This window comes from Amphiprion ocellaris, chromosome 21, assembly GCF_022539595.1.
Source record: "Amphiprion ocellaris isolate individual 3 ecotype Okinawa chromosome 21, ASM2253959v1, whole genome shotgun sequence".
Lineage (NCBI taxonomy): Eukaryota > Metazoa > Chordata > Actinopteri > Pomacentridae > Amphiprion > Amphiprion ocellaris.
Window position 1 is genome coordinate 12,693,560 of NC_072786.1, and position 21,737 is coordinate 12,715,296.

The following is a 21,737-nucleotide window of genomic DNA, read 5'->3' on the forward strand; positions in this document are numbered from 1 at the left end:
TGTTTTTTTTTATAGAACCAGCCAGAAAGAGAAGATTCTCCCCTGTCTGGGAACACTTTGACCTGATTTCTCCTAATACAGTAGGCACATAACAAGTGAAGTGTAATATGAATAACTGCGACAACACCACACACCGCTTGTTCTAATTTTTTTTCTGGTATTTTAAAAGGTGAAGTGTCTGTTGTGTTCCAAGGAGCTAAAGAAATATTGTCCCAAAAAAGAAGCCGCCTGGATCCCAGCACTGTGGAAAATTTGATGCTTTTGAATAAAAACAAATAAAATGTTGTCCCTACTTTTGTTTTACAGGTTGTCACTGGTACCACACACAGTCACAAAACAACAAGTAGCAAAAGCACAATAAATTTTATTTATATAAATACAATTAAAAGTATCTAAGCACTTTACAGAAAGCCAGAACCTGACATCAATCAAGCAGTCAAGCTACAAATCTCTCTCCAATTTGTTTCCATTTCCCCCTCTGTCCCTGCTATCAGGAAAAGCAGACACTATATTAAGTATATTACTTGTTTATTGGCATTTAGTGATGGTCCTCTGATACCCGAGGCTTCGACACATGCGCTGTAGCTCATGAAGCAAACGTATCGAGCCACTGTGCCGAGGCGTGGTTTGGTCACGTGACTCGTGACGTTTGAATCACTTCAGTGACGTTTGAAGCACTCAACTGCTTCGAATCACCTGATTGGTTCGGTTTGTTATGTGAATCACTCAGCGGGATCGAGTGTTCCGGGATAGGAGATCCCTATTTAGTGTTGTTCATTTGAATTGTTTTTCGCAGAATAGATTGGTTTTTTTGCTGTTGTTTTTGCTTTGAGAGTTAGTAGTATGTCAGATTTCGTATTTCGTAGAGAATAAATAGATAGGTAGATAGATAGATAGATAGATAGATAGATAGATAGATAGATTATCTATATCTATATCTGTATCTATATATCTATATATATATATATATATATATATATATATATATATATACATATATATATTCCCAACTCACCACCCCCCATGTCACAACACCTGGCACAGAACCTTGTCAGGTGCTTAGCTGACAGACTACAAACCAAAGAAAAGAACAGTTCACTGACTGTTGCTACACTTGTGGCTCTGCAGTTCAAAACTTTTGGATTCACCAATCAGAGTGGCAGCCAGTGTGAAAGAACGTTTAATAACAGAATGCACAACAATTAACATAAAGAACGCCAAGCAGCAGTCATCTACGTCACAAGCACCACCACAGCCTCGTCCTCCATCACCAGCAGCACCTTCCACAGGTATTTTTTTTTCTCTTCTGAATAGGGAATGACTGACATTTCTGGTGATGATGATGATGATCTTCAATATTTTTCAGTTCAACTGTGGAGCCTATTAGACGAAGACGCAAGTAGAGCCTGGCAAATGCAAAGCGCCACAGCGAATGCAATTGTAGAAAGAACGGCAGACCCACTGGCTTACTGGACAACCCACAAAACCGTTTACCCAAACTTGTACAATGGAGCCAAACATTTCCTGTGTACCTCAGCCTCATCTGTGCCGTGTGAACAGGTTTTTTTTTTTCTAAGGCTGGGGAGATAGTGAGTAAAAGAAGGAACTGCTTGAGTCCCAAACAATGTTCCCTCTAATGTTTCATGAGTCTGAGCAAACACACAAACTCCCTGAGCGTCCCTTGGACCACTGTGAGCAACATCAGACGTGTGCACTGTGGTCACACCAGCATCACATCCATTCAAGTTACATGGTTCATTAAAAGAATCAAATTACAGCATTTACATTTCTGTTAAAACACTTTGTCAACAGGAGCCAGTTGAAGGCTGCATTGATTTTAGTGACACTACAATGTATAAGAGTGAAGTTATTGAATATTTGTCTCTCTTTACTGTTGTAGCGGTTTTGCAAATTGCAGACGGACCCTGTTCACTCCATAGACACCAATGTTATTCCTGTAGCTTGAAAGACAGCTACTTTTGATAAAACTGGGCTTGTAGCACATTGTCTGCCTTGCAACAATGGGAAAGAGGCACCGTTTATGTTTTGACAACCTATATCTAACAAGTTATTGATGCTGGAAGTCCGAATCTGTGAATATCTTTCCAACTTTACTGAACTTGGGGCCACTACCACCTAAGGAGTGATATATTTAATTTTTGAAAAAAGCATTTAGCCATACTTAAAGCTTTAAGTGCTTTATTAACACGGAACTAAAAATTTTGTATTGTTTTATTATCACAGGTTCTGTCTGAAAAGAGGTGGCATCATTTTAAACAGTGAAATCAAACTAACAAAATGTAATGACCAACCAGTGAGCAATACTGGATTCTGCAAAAACATAAACAACTTTTTTTAAAATCTAAATCTTATCTTGACACAGTTAATGTATTAACTTATTTTTGTGTGTATGCATGTATTTATTGATTTATTTAGTACTGTTAACATATCAGAGTTCTGAGTTTTTCTTAAGATAGGCAAAGGCCACTTATTGATTACATATAGGCTGTTAAATGTTTATTAAAAACTGAAAAGCATTAGAAAAAAAACAACTTAGGCATTTATTGAGTCACTAAAATACTGTAGAGTACAGACCACATCAGCATGATTATAAGCATCCTCTGGTAAATTAACAACCAGATACTGATGTCTCTCACCATATGGACCTTCAGGAGATGACTGGGGGATGATAAACTGTGACCTACTGGTTGGGTTCTCTCTGTTCTCATGTTTCTTACATGTTTGTCCCCTGACAGCCGGGTCCTAATGTTTTTTGAGCAACACACCATACTATGACGTTTTTACAATGATGGTTCTACTATGGAACCAGTTTGACATGTTCAAGTGATCTTTGTGTGAAAACTCAGAGATTTCAGGGATCAGAAGGTGGCTTCAACTTTCTTTATTAACTTTCTGCTTAAATTTTAAACTAAATTTCCTTCACTAAGCCAGCCCTCTGGACTTCCAGTAAGCTGTGTTCCTATTGGCTGTCCAGGTGGCTGCTTGGTGTTATCAGGAACACCTGAGCAGCTCAGTGTCTTCCTGCTTTATTTAGCTGCAGACAAACATTTCCTCTGTTTCTCTTCACCAGTGAACAGGGTTTGGCTCCATTGCTTTAGTTTGTTCTTTAGGCGTTGGCTTGCAGCTTCCAGCAGTAAAATCGTCTTTAATGTGTTTCTTGGTGTGTTTTAGGGCTTTGTACTGGATAGTTGTCTTGGTAAATGTGGTTCTTTAGCCACAGTTAGCACATGGTGCTAATGTGTGCAGTGATTAGTGGATTTGGTGCAGCTGAGTTGTGTCTTTATCTTGGCTGTAGTGAGTCTTTAGAGGTTTTTGGTCAGACACATTCTGTATTCTTGTTTGAGAACCAGCGTTGGTTGTCCAGAAGGTAAGAGTTCCTGTCCTGATTCTCTGTTCTCAGAGGTTCTCTGGTAGGCTGCAGGAGACTTTAGTGTTTGGGTTGTGTTAGTTTGGTTTTTGTATGGTTTCATTTGGACGACTATCTTGAGGCCCCTCCATGTGGTTTAGTGAGGTTTTCTGGAACAGTTCTACAAAGCAACCTGCAGCAGAAGAGCCTTTGAGAGTTTTTAGGAAGTTCTGGAGACCAGACTTTAGAGCAGCAGAAACATTTGTCAGTAGTTTGAGCAGGAGAAGGTGAGCTTCAGAGTAGAAATGAGAAGGAAACCTTCTTGACCCATGTGGTGAGATCCTGTACCAAGAGTTTGAGCAGGTTGTGAAGAGTCTGTAGTTCTTTGGTCTGAAAGCACAAGAAGACTCGACTCATTAAAGGAGAAAACAGGAGATATTGTTGGTTCTTCTGTCGCTCTGCAGTTTCCTTAGACTGAATATCAAGTTTATATTTTAAATGATTTCCCATGTGAGCCCAAGAACACTTCAATAAACTCCCTCCATCCCCTGGACACAACATATTTTATTACCATGTTAAATGTTTTTGTTTTTTTTGTTTTTTTTATGTTTTTGAGTTTTAATCATAGTTTTTTCTGTTTGCTTGTTTAGTTTTGTCATCTGTGTAAAAGGTGCTAAACAAATAAAGTTGAATTGATAAACTGAATAACTGACTAACTCATGATTGTGACAACAGAAGTATTTTCATTGTGATTTAAGGGTTTATTTCATTTTTAAGGTTGGGGTTAAAATCTTGACAGAAAAAGAAGATTAAAGAAATAAACTACATAACAAAAAGCAATTAAATCAAACAAAAAAAAATAATACAATAAAACTTTTAAAAAGTTTTATTGTTAAAAAGATTTAAGAAATTTAAGATGTAATTTTCTAATTAAACATTTAATTTTTTAATTAAATGTTTTGTCTTTTTAAAGGTTTAATAATCTAATTGAATGTTTTGCATTTTTTTAAATGTTTAATATTCTTGTTTAATTTTATTTTTTAAATGTTTAATTATGGAAAATATTTTATCTGTAATTTTTAATATTTGTATTTTAAAAATTTTGTTTAATTTCATAATGACATGTATTGTATGTTGTTGAATTATCTAATTCAATATTTTGTCTGTTTAATAGAGTTAAACATTAAATACAATTAAATTATATGTACATATACCACCTTTTAATGTTTAGTTTTCTTTTTAAATGCTTCATTGTATTTTCTGTTTAATTCCTATTTGAAGTTTTGTCTTTATGATGTAATTTTCTAATTAAACATTTAATTTTTTAATTAAATGTTTTGTCTTTTGTAGGGTTTAATAATCTGATTAAATGTTTTGCATTTTTAAAAATGTTTAACATTCTTCTTGTTTAATTGTATTTTTTAAATGTTTAATGATGGAAAATACTTTATCTGTAATTTCTAATATTTGTATTTTAAAAATTTTGTTTAATTTCATAATGACATGTATTGTATCATGTTGAATTATCTCATTCCATATTTTGTCTGTTTAATAGAGTTAAACATTAAATTACATTAAATTATATTAAACAGACAAAATATGGAATGAGATAATTCAACATGATACAATACATGTCATTATGAAATTAAACAAAATTTTTAAAATACAAATATTAGAAATTACAGATAAAGTATTTTCCATCATTAAACATTTAAAAAATACAATTAAACAAGAAGAATGTTAAACATTTTTAAAAATGCACAACATTTAATCAGATTATTAAACCCTTAAAAAGAAAGAACATGGGCGCCCGTATAGCTCAACGGGTTAAGCGGGTGACCCATGTATAGGGGCTGGTCCCCGACACAGCGTCCCGGGTTCGAGTCCCGCCAGTGGCCCTTTGCTGCAAGTTTTCCCCCGACTCTTCTCCCCCGTTTCCTGTCTGTCTTTCACTACACCTATCCAATAAAAGGCCAAAAAAGACAAAACATTTAATTAAAAATTTAAATGTTTAATTAGAAAATTATATCTTAAAGACAATAAAAGTTCAAATAGGAATTACACTGAAAATACAATGAAGGATTGAAAAAGAAAATTAAACATTAAAAGGTGGTAAAACATTTAAAAAGAAAAACCTTAAAGATTTAATCAAAACATTAACAGACTGTGTGAAGGTTCAAACTAACAGAGAAGTACTCAGGAACTTAGAAGATATCAGTCCTTGGACTGTCTGGAAGTTCAAACTAACAGAGAACTACTGTGGGACTTAGAAAATTTCAGCCCTCAGACTGTGTGAAAGCTCAGGTCCTGAGGACTCGGGAGGTCTGGAGGCTTTGAAAGTCTTGGAACTGAGGGTTCAACCCTCCAGCACAAAGACTAAAGTCCAACCTCCTGAGAAAAACGATCGAGTCGAGACTCAAGTTAAAAAAACTCGAAAATGGCAAAAAAAAAAAAAAAAGATGATAAATGCGCAAAACAAAACAAACAAAAAAAAAAAAAACAAGTATCGCGCGCAGCTTAGAGGGAACAGTGGTCCCAAAACTGTTGATAAATTATTTCTCAATAAAACCTCATAACCAGTTACATAAGCACACCCTCTTTACTGACCTCTTTACCAATAAACCCCAAGACATACTTTGCCAAAATCCATAATAATCCATAAAATCTTTATTTGCACCAGCCCCATGTGAAAATGACATCAGTCTGTATTTGTAGAGCATCTCATGAATGTAGCAGCACCGTTTAAATGTTTCATAACACAGAATATAAGCAAAGAGTATATAGGGATACAGACAAACATGGGAAATAAGAAACGTGCTCTTCAATAGTTATTGTCATTATTATTATTAGTAATATTATTTTTGTGTCCACTACAACCCATACAATCATCTAGTGTAGTCAAACAGGAATGTGTGCATGGCGAATCAAATCCAAAACAATCCATGAACCAACGACCACGTCTTGATTGCACTTCATATTATTGACTACTAGATGTCCTACTCGAGCACTGTGTGTCATTGAGGCCTCGAGTAATGAACCATGTTTTGAATGAAGTGTCGAAGCTTCAACAAAGCCTCGATCAGCCATCACTAACTGCGTGATGACGTCACTGACAGCGTGAGGAAAAAAGTTTGAGCTCTTATTTTGAAATCTAGCTTTCTGTTTTGAAGAGTCTAAACAAATACACAACGTTTTATTGTATGACAAATATGAAACTAGAATGAACATCAGAGTAGCATCAGCAGAGGAGTGAAGAACATTCACTACACAAGCAGAATGCAGAAATAAGAGCCAGTTTAACAATAACATCTGTCTCTTTATTACTCACATCAAAATGATTCTTTCATACATTTTGCCATGTCAAAAAAATACATTTTAGATGTGCTCCATCTGAAATTAGCCGCAAATCCACTGTATTGTGTCTGTGATTACAGCAGGGTCAAAATGACATTTTCCACAATTTAAATTTGAATATAACGATTCAGAAAAAGTAGTAAGAAATTGTTATGTAAATTTTTATTATAGTTTTGTTTAAAAAAATTATAGTCAATTGGACATAGTGACACAGAGAACCACGGCACCCTGATAATATTTATAATATACTAATAAACAAAAAACTAGATCTAAAGTTACAGCTTACCAAAGTGGCCCATTAACTAAACACTAAACATCAACATTTTTCTATTTATTAACGACAATCTAACTAGTGGTTTACAAACAGTGACATAAAAATAACCTGACAGCTGTTTTGAAGCTTAAGGCTCAACCTGAGGACAAACGCTTTGTCATCAATGCTTCTGAGACCCTCATATGGATCCTGCTGCTGTCAGATGCTGCAGGAATTTAATAAAATCAGAGGAAAATATCCTGCAAACATGGGAGCAACAAACTAAACTTCAGCTCCTGTTAATGTCTTGTAGGGGTTCAGCCCCGAGATTGCATTAACTATTAGTGATCATCATTTATCTAAGTTGTTAGTGTTTATTTTTATGACAGTAAAATGTCACTCTTGCGGACATTTCGGTTTGTAATAAATGTCAAACGAATGTCTGAAAGTGCTTTACAGATGGGGGACATCAGCCACCGCTCTGAGTCTTTTATTTTGAAAAACCAGACGCAGGAGGGAGTTGAGGAAACGGTGCTTGCGTGCTAACAGCGCATGTTAGCCACCAAGTCAAACAACTCAATTTTGCACTAATTATTCATCCCTACAAGAGGCGGACTGCACCGATGGAGGTTCTTGGGTCGATAAAGAAGCCAAACGGTGCGTATATGAACAGCCTGCTGCTGCTGAAATATTAAATTAGCTGCTTTTATTCCAGTCGTGTAGTTAGCGGGACCCGTCTATTTAAAGGAATCAATACATTCATTCTGCCAGACTGTTGCTGTCACATCAGATATAAACACGTTATATTTGCGTTTAATAGGATTTTAAATGTTCCACTTCATTATTCTGGTATCTAAAGCACAGTTTATCAGGTTGTACGTTAAAACTCCCATTTTATAGTTTTTTCCATCAATTATACGGGTTCATTGGCCTATAGCTTGTATTTTAAATATAAAGCATAACAAATAGATTCATTAGTAGCTGTGTCATTGCTGTGATTAGCAAATTATTACCTATATTGCATGTGTGGGTGTTGATTTAAACACTTTAAAACTAGTTTAAACTGAATGTGTGCTGTTGAGTTTATTTCTGCAAGTCCTCTCTGCGTTAGAAGCCCATTGCTGCCCTCCAGAGATCATTTCTTAAACTACACTTTTGTTTCAGATCCAAGCCTGCCTCTGTCCTCTCTTCGCCTCCTGGTTCCTCCTCTGCAGCTCCTGTCTGCTGCTATGTGGCAGCTGGCGAAGCAGAAAGATGTGATGAACTACGAGAAGCTGCAGGAGTTTGTGTTCATGGTGACGGAGGCGGTACCCGGCCTGATCAACCACAGACAGAAAGCCCAGCTCATCCTCGGCCTCAGGGCAAGGGTAAGCAGTGGTTTGTGTCACGTAAAAAGGTGTTAATTTAGCTGTTTAAGTTCAGCACTAACTCAGTTTGTTGATATTTCAGTTGATTCTTGAGCTGTGCAAAGGCTCCTCATCTGGTTCTGTTGATTGTCAAGTGATTCAGAGCTATTTGGACAGGCTCCCGATAACCGCCACAAACACAGATGTAAGTACAGTAAAAGAAAACGGATTAAAACAAGTAATGATGTGATCAGTCCTCTTTTAATGGCGTGAATCTAATTTGTGGCAGTACAGGGATGCAGACGTACAAACAATAGAGTCTACTTTCATTGCACTTGTCCAGAGCCTGCTGAAAGATCCAATAGAGAGGGCGTATTTCTTTCAGGTAAGAAGCTTTTAAATAATTAAACATTTCTTTTCTTGCGAGAAAATAAACTCAAGTTTGATTATCTCTGCCAGGAGGTTTTCCCGGTGGAATACGGTCCTCAGTATGATGCAGCGCTGCATGTGTTGCTGTGGGAGCTGCTGTCAAGGCTGGAGAAGCTGCTTCCAGTTCCAGACCTTAAACAGGTATTCATTCAGTCCGTCAGGTTTTTCTACCAACCACTTTAACAAGAATTTAAAAACAGATGTTCTGTGATTGCAGACTGCTGCCTGGCTCGGTTCTGCTCCGTCTGTTTTGGAGGAATGTGTTCAGACGTCACCCGAAGAGCTGAGCTTCATCTTCGAGCACTACAAAAGTTCAGGACTACTGAAAATGACGTGTAAGTGAAGCTGGAACACCTCGTCAATTGATTGAAAACTGCAGCAGTTTTCCTGATCAATTAATCTTTTAAGACAATTTTGAAGCAAGAACACCAAACAGCTTTTTACACATAATACGTTGCTGGTTTTCTCTTTGTTACATCAATACAAGTAGCTTAAACAAAGAAAATCATGACTTTACTATCAATTATCATTTCTTATAATTTCAAATTCAAGATTTAAGTGCATCTGTGCCCAATTCTGTGTAAAAAGGTACAAATTTTGTGTTAAATTATTCAAATCTTTGGAGCAGTGACTAGCTTTGGATTAAAGCTCAATGAAACTGTAAATTTTCACAACGGACATTTGTTTACATTTTGTTTATCTAATTCATTTATTTTTTATCCAGGGAAAGTCCTGCTGAGCTCAGTAAGCTCTTTTATAAAAGTGTCAATATAACAGTTTACACACATATAACAGGTTAAATAAGATTTACATGAAGATTAATTGTGCGTTACAGTGTCATGCGGTTTTAAAGTATATTAATGTCAAAATTTTGCCTCGAGTTTGCTTGAAATAAAACACTCTTATCTGTGTAGGACTGGGTATATTGTTAGTAATGGTATTTATCTGGAGTTTCTGACATGTACCATTTATTTAGGTTAGGTTAAAAAAAATCAAATAGAAAAATCTGTGCTAAATGTCCAGTTTGTCTGTATTTCACTGTAAATTTAATATATTTAGGTTTTAAACAGATGGTATAGTTGCAATAAGGGTTATAAAATATGTTTTCACTGATTTGTTTACATTTCAATAATTTTAATAATTCATTAAAAATAATCATTAACTCCACCCATTTGTGTTCTGAGGTAACGTTTTATAAACAGTGACGCCACCATCAGTAGTAACTAATGTGTTTTTTTCATGTTTCTTTTCTTACAGATGGCCCGTCTTCCACTGTTGGTAACTGCATCATGTCAGCTTTATCGATTCCTCCCTCACAAAAGGCAAACATATCAGTTGGACTAGACTCTATCCATAACTACGCCAACATACTGAACCCCGTCACTTTTGCTGGAGCAGACCAGTACAGTGTCGTCACCGTCTACACTGAGGTGGAAGTCGGAGCATCCAAGGCGGACGAGGAAATTATGGAATCGGCTGAAGTTCAAGTTCAGACTGATTTCTACGAAGAGGAGATTGTGGCTGTGAGTGCAGATAACACCTGCAATGAGGAGGGTAGCGGCATGAGGACTGAGGAACCGAGTGAAACTGTGGATGTAGCGAAAGCTTTGGAAACTCTGACGAAAACATTTGCTTTAAGAAAGGAGAGTCTGGGTCAAGAAGCTCCAACAGGAAAGAGCAATGATTCGTCCCTTAGCGACGAGCTGGAGTCAGGAAATGGACCAGATGAGGGACAAATGCATGAAGGACACGAAACAAGTGACCAAACTGAGGAGAAAAGAGAAAACGTTACAGAACAGGTGATGGATGATTTACAACCTGGAGGCTTAGAGAGTAAAACGGAGTCATGCACAGACCTGAAGGAAAACGTCTCCAGTGAGGTTTCTGAAACTCCACAGTCCGACTCCTCAGCTAACATACGCAGATCCTCACGTCTGCAAACCAAGACGTCACCGACATGGAAGATCAAGAGGACGACGAGAGGAGCTGATGGAGAGTCAAAAATGTATAAAAACCTTTTATACTACAATCCTGTAAATGTTTCCCTTTTTTATTGTTTTTTTTTTTCATTTCCTTTTCTCATGCCGAAACATCTGCAACATTACACAAGACAGTTGTGTTTTTGGAATAACTGGTTGTTTTGAATCTTAAACGGAGTCCTTTTCTCTAGTTGTACTTATTGTACTTTAAAGATACAGTAGATGTCAGTTTTTGCGTTAAATAAAACAGCTGTTTGACATTTAGGGTATTTGTTTATTTGCTGTCATGCTGAGCATTAGATGAGAAGTTCAGTAACTACTCTCACATCTGTAGGGCCATCACAATCATGGAATTTTAGTATTAAATATTTAACGATTTAGTTGTATCTGTTCATTTAACGCCTCTGTTAGCTTTAAACTAGATGTATTGGTGCCTTTAACTAGTATAAAACCAAAATATTCTCACATCTGTGCTGTGGTGTTTGAATTTGCAACTAAATTTATCATGCTCATGTCTGTAAATGCTCGTCGAAATGCAGTCGGTTAAATATTGCACAGACTATCAGTTGGTGCCATTAAACCAAAGCAGAGGTTAGGGGCACAAATGGTGGAAAACAATGTGAAAGTGCTGATTCAAATATGACATTTCTGTTAGTTTATTGCAGCTGTTTTTATACAGGTGAATGGAAACGACCCTAATAATTTTGGAGGTGCTTGTAGTCAGTTCCATGTGAGTGCTGTCAGGTGATTATGTAATAACTGTGACAGGCCTACATGTCTGTACAGTAAATATAAGGCAACAGCCAGCAGCCTGGAACACCTTGTCAATGTAAAGATAATAATCTGCACTGCTAAAGCTCATTAATTAACATGTATTTGTTGTGTTAATGGCAGATTTTGTTGTCTTTGCACACAGCCAGGGTAGCTGTTTCCCCTGGTTTTCTGTCTTTGTGCTAAGCTAAGCTAACTGGCTGCTGTCTCCAACTTCCTTACTGTACAGCAAGAAGACAAGTATTTGTTTTTGGCAGACAATTATTTCCAGGAATGTTGAAAGATTTCTTTATTTAAAGACTGAACTGATGTTTCTTATTTCTCCAGGAGCACAGCTGATGTACCCATTGCCCCGTCTGTGATAGCCATCAAAGGACCTGACAAAGGTGATAAGACATGAAGAAGAGACTAATGTTGGACATTTTAAATACAATCCACAGATTTTACCCGCTGACCTATTTCTTTCTGTTTTTACATGCAGGTGATTCAGAGGAGTTGACATCTATCATCTTCACCTGCTCACAGTGTCCTTTCCATCACTCGGATGTAAACAGTCCTCCTCACTTCCACATGCAGAGTGTTCAAACAGGAGTGTACATGAACCTCTCAGGAGCCAAATTTACACCGTCTCCCTCCAGGACTGATGAAATATTTACATCCATTAAACTTTTCCCCAATGAAAGCACAGAGCAGAGAAAAGCGGAGCCGCCTGAGAGTCAAAGCAAAGGAGATGTTTCTCAGTCACTCGGCAGACAGAAGGCGCTCACATGTGAAACCTGTGGGAAGACGTTCACTCGGACGTCAGACGTCAGGAGACACCAGCTCACTCACACCGGAGAGAGACCATTTCACTGCTCGCAGTGTGACCGAACCTTCCAGCACTTGTGGGATCTGGCGAAGCATGAAAGTAAACATCACGGTGTGGCCATCTCCTTCTCCTGTCAGCTGTGCAGGAGCTCTTTCGCTAATCTTAGAGCGCTGACCGTCCACCACAAAAAGGCTCACTCAGAGGAGAGCCAGCTCCCTCAGATCTGCTCCATCTGCAGCCGGAGTTTCCCTTCTCCCTCGGAGCTTCTCGAGCACAGAAAGTCCCACGTCACCACCAAACGCTACATCTGCCAGAAGTGCGGCGAAGGCTTCGACTCTCTGCTCGCACGCTCCCAACACCGGCAGATGCATCAAGTGAAGCGTCAGTTTAAATGCCCACATTGTGAGAAGACATACACCCGGAGGTCTGACGTGAAGAGGCACCTGTCCACACACACTGGAGAGCGACCTTATCAGTGTAACCAGTGCAGCAAACAGTTCTCGCTTCGATTTATGCTCATTAAACACCTCCGTGTTCACACAGGCGAGCGGCCTTTCCAGTGTTCCCACTGCCCCAAGAGGTTCACTCTGGTGTCTGTGCTGGCCAGACATGAGAGGATGCACACTGGGGAGAAACCGTTCCTCTGTTCTCAATGCGGAAAAGGCTTTTTGTCACAGGGAGAGCTCTCAAAACATCACAGGTCACATGTGGATGACAGACCTTATGCGTGCTCTCAGTGCGATAAACGTTTCAAGAGTAAGAAAACCCAACAAGAACATATCGTCTCTCACACAGGCGCCCGCCCGTATCCATGCACCTACTGCGGCAAAGGCTTCACCAAACCGTATGCACTGACCAGACACAACCTCATTCACACAGGAGAGAGGCCGTTCCCCTGCGGACACTGCGAGAAGTCCTTCCTCACTCTCAGCGAGGCTCAGCTGCACCAGAGAATTCACACGGGCGAACGGCCGTATCCCTGCAACATGTGTGAGCTCAAGTTCAAAAGCTCATCAGAACTGGCACGACACAAACGCAGCCATTCTGGCTTGAAGCGGGTGAAGCCGTACTGTGAGCAGTGCATGAAAGCATTTGCCTCCAAGGCCAAACTGAAAAAACACATGGAGACGCACAGGGACGAGGGAGACGCAGCACAATCTGTGGACTCAAAGGAGTGAAATAATTAAATGCAGAAAAGACTTTCTCAGTAGTTTAAACTGTGGAAATGTTTATTGTTTCAGAATGTTTACGTTTACATTTTTAGATTTATCAAGTTTAAGAAGTGGAAATGAACTGAGTCTCTGTAGTCTTACTGTATGTTGACGATATGTTGCTTTTTATTTCTTCGCCTGAGCATTCAATCTCAGCGGTACTGACACTTAAAAGAATTTAGTGACATATCTGGTTACAAGGTGAATTTTGATAAATCTGAGGCAATTCCTATTGCTAGGATTTCCCCTTTTGTTGGTCAAGCCTGGGCTTTACCTTCAGTCTATCTGATCTCTGGAAGATGAATGTCCTTCCTATCATATGTGCTGTTAGCAGGGATCTACAACGTCCCTCTGGTCTCCCTTTGTCTCTCATGTCGGATCCGTCTTATTAAAATGAATGTAAAACACAAATCTTTCTGACATATCAGCTTGACTGTTCTCACAAGTGAACAAAAACTGTTCATTAAACAGATTTTTCAATCAATATACTGTCTGTTTCCTTCTCTGTGCTGTAGCTGTAATATTGTGGGCTTAAATGAAAACAAGGGAACATCCATCATTTTCAAAAAGAGACGAGCAAGGTGCAAATGAAAGAAAAGATGTCTTGATCAGAGGCTGTAACATCTGAGAAAATGTAGTAAAGTTTTACGGTGAACAGATCACGAGTGTTGGGGCATCAGTTCAAGGGACAAATTATATACCTGGGAGCAGTATAATATACAATCCAGAATGAGAGACATGCAATAAATCTTACTTTGAGGTGGAATATAATGTTCAGTTTCTGCTGTGAGATTCAGCAGTGTTCAAATGCATTACACTGAACTGAAGTCATAAGATCATCAACAAGGACAGGAAATCAGAAAAACATTTATGCTGCAAAAAATATGACTTGTGTGAAATGTTTTTTTTTTCCAACTATGCCACTATAAGGTTGATCTTTTAACTACTGGATGCATCAACATGAAACTGGGTAAACACATTCACATTTCAATCAGTAGTAATAATAGTTATAATACATAACGTTCGTTTACTGCCGTCATCAGGTGGAATTTAACCTCTCGCAATCCCATCATGTTTGTCTCTATATGCAGCCCTGTGATAGACTGGTGACCTGTCCAGGGAGTCTCCTGCCTTCACCCTAAATCAGCTGGGATAGACTCCAGCCCCCCGCGACCCTCATGAGGACAAAGTGGTATATAGATAATGGATGGATGAACAATCCCATCAATCTAAATCGTACTTTATATTTGGAGCAGATCAGTAAATATTAAAATGCAAATACTTCTGTCATCTGAATAAACAAAATGAAACAATTTAGGAAATCCTTGGTTGAACGCATGAAGATATGCAAATTGTACCAAACAACAAGTAGATGTGCCTTTGTTTTATGCCGGTTATATGTGGAAATACTGCTGTATAGTGTTTATATATTGAATGAACTGTTTTAAAAGGGTGACTCCGCAGCCCACTTCTCCAAACACATCAATTTTCAAGGAATTGTATCTTAAAAGTCTGATCCTGCAGGTCAGGTGATGTGTTTTCTTTCATTTCTGTCCACAGTGCACATAAAATTGAATGATTTATTCAAACTGACTGTTATAGTAGAAGATTGATTATAAAACATCATAAACATGAACTAATTTCCTCAACAGACCCCCAGCTGTCTGCAGTAAAAGCAATCTCCCCCTGCCTACTGGAGAACCGATGAAAAGCCTTGTGGTCAGTCTGGTCTCATTTTTCTGTCATTTTGGAATCTAGGAAAACATATTGTGTGCAGCTTCAGTATCAGAACTGAGGCGTAAACGGTGTGTCACGAAAGCAGACTGCAGCCCCACACCAGTATCCTTTTCTATGGTCAGTTTTTCTGGGTATTCCCCTCTCTGTCATCATGTCAGTGTTATGGGTGTCCTCATTAAATCAGGCATTTGAATGTGTTTAATTACCTGAGACGCTTTAATTAGCTCCGACTAGGTGGGTAGTTGATTGGGGGAAAGCCGACGCCAGGCAGGAATCACCGGAATAAAACTGGCTGCATCGTTTAACTGGGAACGGCAAAGTGCAGTAAAGGGGAGCAGGTTCACTGGTTAGAAAATGGTTTTCTATTTTTAGCTGGCTTCATGCTTTGAATTTATTCTGAATTGTTGAGACAGTCTATATTATCATCGCTAGGAAAAAATGATGTAAAAGTGGTCAATATGTACACTTTTAAGTTGATTTCTTTGGACAAATTTCTATTTTATTTGAGTATTCATCTACTTCTAAAAGGCAATATGGCCAAAATCCATCTCACATGCAAATTTAGCATCACAGTCATACTAACAACACAAACTGTTAATGTGGCACCACTTTGAAGTAAGTCACTATTTATAAAGGATTCTTATTATATAGCTAGTGTTAATAAATCATTTGCTGATGATCTAAAATCACTCATAAGCCAGTAATGTTGCCTACTTTCTATCTGGAAATAATACAGTTAGAAATGTTAGTGAATTAGTAATAATTAATCAAAATTTGTGGCTTTCTTATTTTATATTAAACAATTAACTCTGTAGTTACACATATCAGTTTTAAATTAAATTAACTTAATTTAATAGAAGCTTTTTCTAATAATCCATTAAGGCTATTGTTTAAAATGTTAATCATATATACAAAAGATAAAGCAGTCAAACACTATTTACGATTAATTATCTCAGGAATATGTAGGAGAATAAAAAAGGAGATTTTTTATTTGTTGGTTTATTTTTTTCTTTCTTTTTTTAAATAACATAGCAACCCAAAAGTTGTTTTAAATCTGTACTAACAGATCTATAGAGCATGAATGAATTATTTATTAAATAACCATTATTCACACACTTAGGACTAAACTGATAAAGCGTGCTCAATGAGAAAACAGTATTGTAGATGGCATCTCAAAAAACCTAATCAGTGACTCTAGATTGTGTTTAATTTGTATAAGTTTGACTCTAAATCCTGTTTAAATCCACTAATTAATGCTTAAATTTGTATTTCTACAAAAGATAAAGAGCAAATTTGCGGTCTCAAACTGCTAACAATCCTGCAGATACATTTTTTTTAAAATGCTTCTTACAGTGAGCGGAAAAACCTTACATGAACTTAAACCTTTCAGCCAAAGCTGGAACAGTTTGGATTATTTCACACAAGAGGGATCTGTATTCTGTACATCAAAAAACACCTGCACAGTCCCTATAAAGCAGATTAACAGGGGTTTTTGAGTCTTAATAAATAATAAATAAGGGTGGTTTTCTTCACATTAACTCTACTCGATGCTTATTTATTAATCTAAGTATGTTTTTGTCCGGTGTATTGATTGTGCAGGGACGACCTCAGACGACCTGAGAATGCCATTCTGTTTTAAGATAAGCTTTTACTGTGCTGACTCAAACTAAATGTCAACACATTCACTGCATAGACACTGTTTCTCCCCGCAGCTCATTTATTTCACAAATGGAAAATAGTAAAATTCAAAGGGATGCCTCCTCCACACCGAAAGAGGGTGTGCATGGGTGGATTCCCGGTTCATCCCAATGCAATCACCTCTTGAAATGACCAGAGTGAGGGGCAGCAGCGGGCAGGCAGTTGCCGGGATGTGACTATCAGCGGAGGGATTTGGAGTATTGGTGACCATGCAGGTGGAAAGAACACCTGAAATAAACCGATGAAGAGGGTGGAAACAAGGCAGCTGTGGATGCAGATAACGACAGAACGCAACACCTATCAGTGTGATTTACAGTCCGGTCGGCGTTGGTGTTGTTGGTGGCGGATTAATAACCAGTCATAAAGAGGTGGGAGGAGGATTGTGTGTTGCAGGAGGACGAGAGTGAAGCGACGGATAGAGGGAGGAAGAGAGAGAGGGAGGGGAGTAAATAAAACCATCGCCGGGATCATGAGCTCCGCACTGCCTTACGACTCGCTGTCAGCCCGGCCAAGTCCCTGCAGAAGAGCTCTGGACTGGGAGCGTGAGCAGCTAGCTGTCCGTCGACTGTCCTCTCCACGAGGTCTCGACCTGCTCACTCCTCCTCCTCTTCCTCGTCGACCCTCGGCCATCCCTGGATACCTGCTGCCTCCATACCAGGAGCAAGAGGAGCAGCTCCACCACCAACACCAGCAGCAACGTCTATCCCTGTCCATTGGCTCAGAGGCCTCGCTGGCGCCCCCAGCACCTCCACCTGTGGGCGCCGCCCCACCCTGCTGCCGTCCAGTGGGAGTCATGCACCTCCTACGTCTGGGGCTCCTGGCCTTCAGCTGCCTTTTCTGGGCAGCTGGTTTAGCCATCTTTACCCTGGGTGTCTGGGCTCAGATCTCTCTGGCGGACTACATGCTGCTGTCTGCCAACCGCTACCCCAATGCCCCGCTCATCCTCCTGACTACAGGTGCTGCCATCACTGCTTGGGGCTTCCTGGGTTGTCTAGGGGTTGCTGCAAACCTGCCCTGCGTGCTGAGGGCTTACGGGTTCTTCCAACTCGCGGCACTTACTGCTGGTTTGGCAGCTGGACTCTCAGGCCTCTTCTACCGTGAGGACATCGCAGGAGGGTTTCGCAGCGGTTTACAGCGAGCGGTGGCAGGTTACACGGAGGATGAAGGCCGCGCCGACGCTCTAGACAGCCTGCAGAGGGCCCTGGAGTGTTGCGGGGCCGACGGTTGGCGCGACTGGCTCACGTCGGATTGGGCGATCCAACATATGACCTTCCTGCCCTCCGAGAATGGCACCTCGGTGTCCCTGCCAGACAGCTGTTGCGTGAGGCGCAAAGGCTGCAAGAATCGGCCTCTTCTGTCAGATGATATTGAAGGAGTAGCTGCTGCAAGAATCCATCCACACGGTTGCTTCCGCAAAGTCTTCAGCTTGGTCAACGACAACGTCTTCCACATTGCTGCCACCGTGTTGGGATTAGCCTTCCTGCAGATCGGAGGCATCGCCCTGGCTTGTCTACTGGCCAACAAACTGACACCCAGACAGCACCGACGTGTTGTAGCACATTGATCGTCAAGTGTAGAAAACTTAGCTAGCATCTCTGGGGATTGGCCATTTTGTAGATAAACAGGAAGTGGAATGAGCAATGCCATTTGAGTGTAATATAGTTGTGAGGCAGGTGGAGTTGTTATTGGTGTATTCAGGTTTCTGGAGGAAAAATTCATATCCACTTATTTGTAGGCATTCAAAGGTTCACATAGCTGTAAAACGTTCCTAAAAATATCAGTAAACAAACCCAGAACCCGATTTGTGACACATGACTTTCTGACAAGCCTGCGTACATAAAACACAAGGAAATAAATCTACTTCAACTCCTGTTGAGTATTTCTTTAAGAAGCATTAAATTATGGAGATTTAAAGTTAACATTTTGCAGAAAGTTGATATTACCATCTGCAGTTTAAATGAATGCTCTTTCTTGTCTCTGTTACACTCAATGGTCTGAGCCTGAATACACTATGGCACAATAATGACATTTTTTTTTTCTTACATTCAGCATGGATAGAAAGTGTCTGTTTGGTTTAACTTTTGTTTCTTACAAGCAAAAAAATTGTATGTTTTAAAAAAAAACTGGTTTTGCACCACCAAATGGTAGTACAATGAGACTTTGATTTTTCTTCCTTTTCAGTGTATGGATTGTTTAATTAATTGCATGAAATAATGTGCTGCTCTATATATAATGTATAAAAATTATTCTGAATGTAATATTTTCAAGTCATTTGATCTTCTTTTAGTACATTTCGGCACTGAATGCACAGGAATGTTCACCAGCACTTTTCCACATAGATTATTTAGTCTGGCTGTGTTCAACAGATGTTTGTATCTACATCATTTAGTTTTCCCATCACAAAGACTACGCTGTGTTCGAATGGTGCTTTTAAACATCCTTTGAAAACATCTTTATGTAGTGCTGTCTGGTATTTTGTGCTGTTTATACAGCTGATGGACTGTAGTTGTAGTAGTTTCCACTGTGTAGAGTGCTTTGGTGAGATATTTTGTAAGATTATGACTGCTTTAAAACTGTTTCATACAGATGTCTGTGTGTTGTTAGATGTTTTGAGGCACATCACTGAAATGTATGAATAACATTTTTGGAAATACTGAGTTGTAGTGCATGACCCAGATAATGTGCAGCCTATTACTAGCATGAAGCATCAAGAAGTCTGGAGTTTTCTCACCTCAAGTTGACTTACAGTACATAAAGAGTCACCATTTAGGGGGATATCTTTATTGTTGTTTGAGAATTACATTAAAGTATTGATTTTTCACTTTTTATTTTCATCTCTGTATACTAAATAGGATGCTACAACCAGACGATAGCAGTCTTGCTAGACTAAGCTAATTAGGTCATTTCTGCACACTAAAGCTACAACCAGCAGTTTGCAATCTATGCAAGACTAAGCTAGTTAGCTAATTTCTGTATGCAAAATATGAAGCTCCAACCAGCAGCCAGCAGTCTTTATGCTAGGCGAAGCTAGTTAGCATAGTCTAGCATTAAGACTGGGAAATATTCTGAGAGCAGAGAGAAAGCTAGTTTGGCAGGTGGAAGAATTTGTTTTTTTTGTTTCATCCTTAAAAACATATAAAATAGATGATAAACGAGATACTGTATTGTTACTGTGCTAATATACTTTGTTAATTGTTGTTACAGGTGGATAGTGCCAGGCAAGCTAGCTCTTTCCCATTGTTTCCAGTGTTTGGAAACTGTGCTAGGTTCTGCTAACAAGTTGCTGGCTTACTTATCTTTATATCTAACATATGACTGTAGTATTGATCTTTTTATGAATTTGTGCAAGAAGGCAAATGGGTGTATTTCACAAAACTATAAACGCTAAAGTGTTTTTGTCTCATATGAACTTGTTTTTGTACATATTTTAGGAGAACTATGCATTGAAATGATACAAATTATACAAAACCTTCCTTCCAGCCTCCTCATCGTACATATTTCATGTTTTGGTTAGGCCTTATTATTGCTTATGTAACTGTAACATATGATACACATCCAAACACAGTAATGTATAATATATTGTAATAATTACCAACAGGGCAAGCAAGCATGACTGAGACTGTAAACCATATGTCGACAATAAACAAAAGATCTCATCACAGGATTTGATATTGATTAGAAACTGGGAACGGCAATGTCAAGGTCTGCTGCCCTTGAATATATTAAAATGGCAACCGCAATCTTGTAATATCCTGTTGATGGAGGGCAGCAACATGCAATGGGGTACAGTACTGATCAGAATCATGTCTAATAAACATCTTGTGAAGCACTTTGGGGGTTTTAATGTGTTTTTTTTTCCAGTTTAAGAGGGAATAACATCATCCAATTCTAACTAGAGTTAGGTTTTAGCCTCCTGTCTGAATTTTAAACAGCTTTAGAAACAACTCTATATCCTTATTTTATGAGAAAGGCCCTGCTGGATGTGCGCCAGAGTGGTAAATTGTCATTGCTGGCAGTGGTTGATCCCCACAGAGACCTCTGGCCGAGCAGTTCTGAATTATGAGTAACTGAATGACATCTCATTTCTACCAAGCACCTGAGACGATGGTGATTAGATCTGCCCTTGAAGGGAGACAATAGATCGTCTGCAACATGGGCTTATATGCACTACTGAGCAAGATGATACAGCCTGACCCAGCATTGATTAGTTTATGGAATGCAAAATCACGCAATATACAGTTGGATAATATGAAGATTATCAAAGTTTAACCACAAATTGTACTCAAAGCCTAAATTTGTCAACATTTAGAGGCAACAGCCTAAAGCTGCTCTGTCCCTAAACAATCACAACCGTTTTCATGACCTAATTATGCTATTGATTAGCCTACATTAGGCTCTAACGAGGCTTGCGAATGCTCTGTTTGATTACACTGTCCTTATTCTGAGGTTAAACTATTTCTGCACGAACAGCTTCATAGGATAGATGAGTTATGAGAGATTTCTGATCAACACCTTAAGTCAGGGAAACTCCAGGGGGGCTTTTTGCAAACTATTTTAGGTCAAGTGCAAGATTTAATGTGCACTACTCATGACTTTTGTTGTTCCAAAATAAAAATGGCTGCAGACTGGTGCAAATGATGTCAGGCAAAACACAGGAAATGTGAAGAAATATACAATAATACATTAACATAATTAGAAATCCTAAAATAAACCACTGAAATGCAATTTAAATCATTTAATAAATGTTCAAAAAGATAACCTACTCAATTACAAAATTATCAGAA

The 21,737-nt window shown here is 38.8% G+C and overlaps 2 protein-coding genes across 3 annotated transcripts; both read left to right on the forward strand.

Moving 5' to 3' along the window:
• Positions 1–7,484: 7,484 nt before the first annotated feature.
• LOC111568373 (zinc finger protein 665-like) lies at positions 7,485–14,002 on the forward strand. Of its 2 annotated transcripts, XM_023270004.3 has the most exons (9): positions 7,485–7,631; positions 8,139–8,341; positions 8,424–8,525; positions 8,610–8,705; positions 8,780–8,890; positions 8,967–9,084; positions 10,007–10,754; positions 11,827–11,885; positions 11,981–14,002. In XM_023270004.3, the coding sequence occupies exons 1-9, from the start codon at positions 7,598–7,600 to the stop codon at positions 13,483–13,485; spliced, it is 2,976 nt and encodes a 991-aa protein (XP_023125772.2). In that variant the 5' UTR covers positions 7,485–7,597; the 3' UTR covers positions 13,486–14,002. The 2 variants fall into 2 exon arrangements, with proteins under 2 accessions (XP_023125772.2, XP_035810381.2); XM_035954488.2 differs by lacking the exon at positions 7,485–7,631 and having other exon boundaries at positions 8,306–8,341; positions 8,615–8,705.
• A 3,109-nt stretch (positions 14,003–17,111) lies between these two features.
• LOC111568367 (tetraspanin-7-like) lies at positions 17,112–20,761 on the forward strand. The gene has a single exon (XM_023269997.3). It carries the CDS (start codon positions 17,423–17,425, stop codon positions 18,515–18,517), a length of 1,095 nt encoding a protein of 364 aa, XP_023125765.1. The 5' UTR covers positions 17,112–17,422; the 3' UTR covers positions 18,518–20,761.
• The last annotated feature ends 976 nt before the right edge of the window (positions 20,762–21,737 follow it).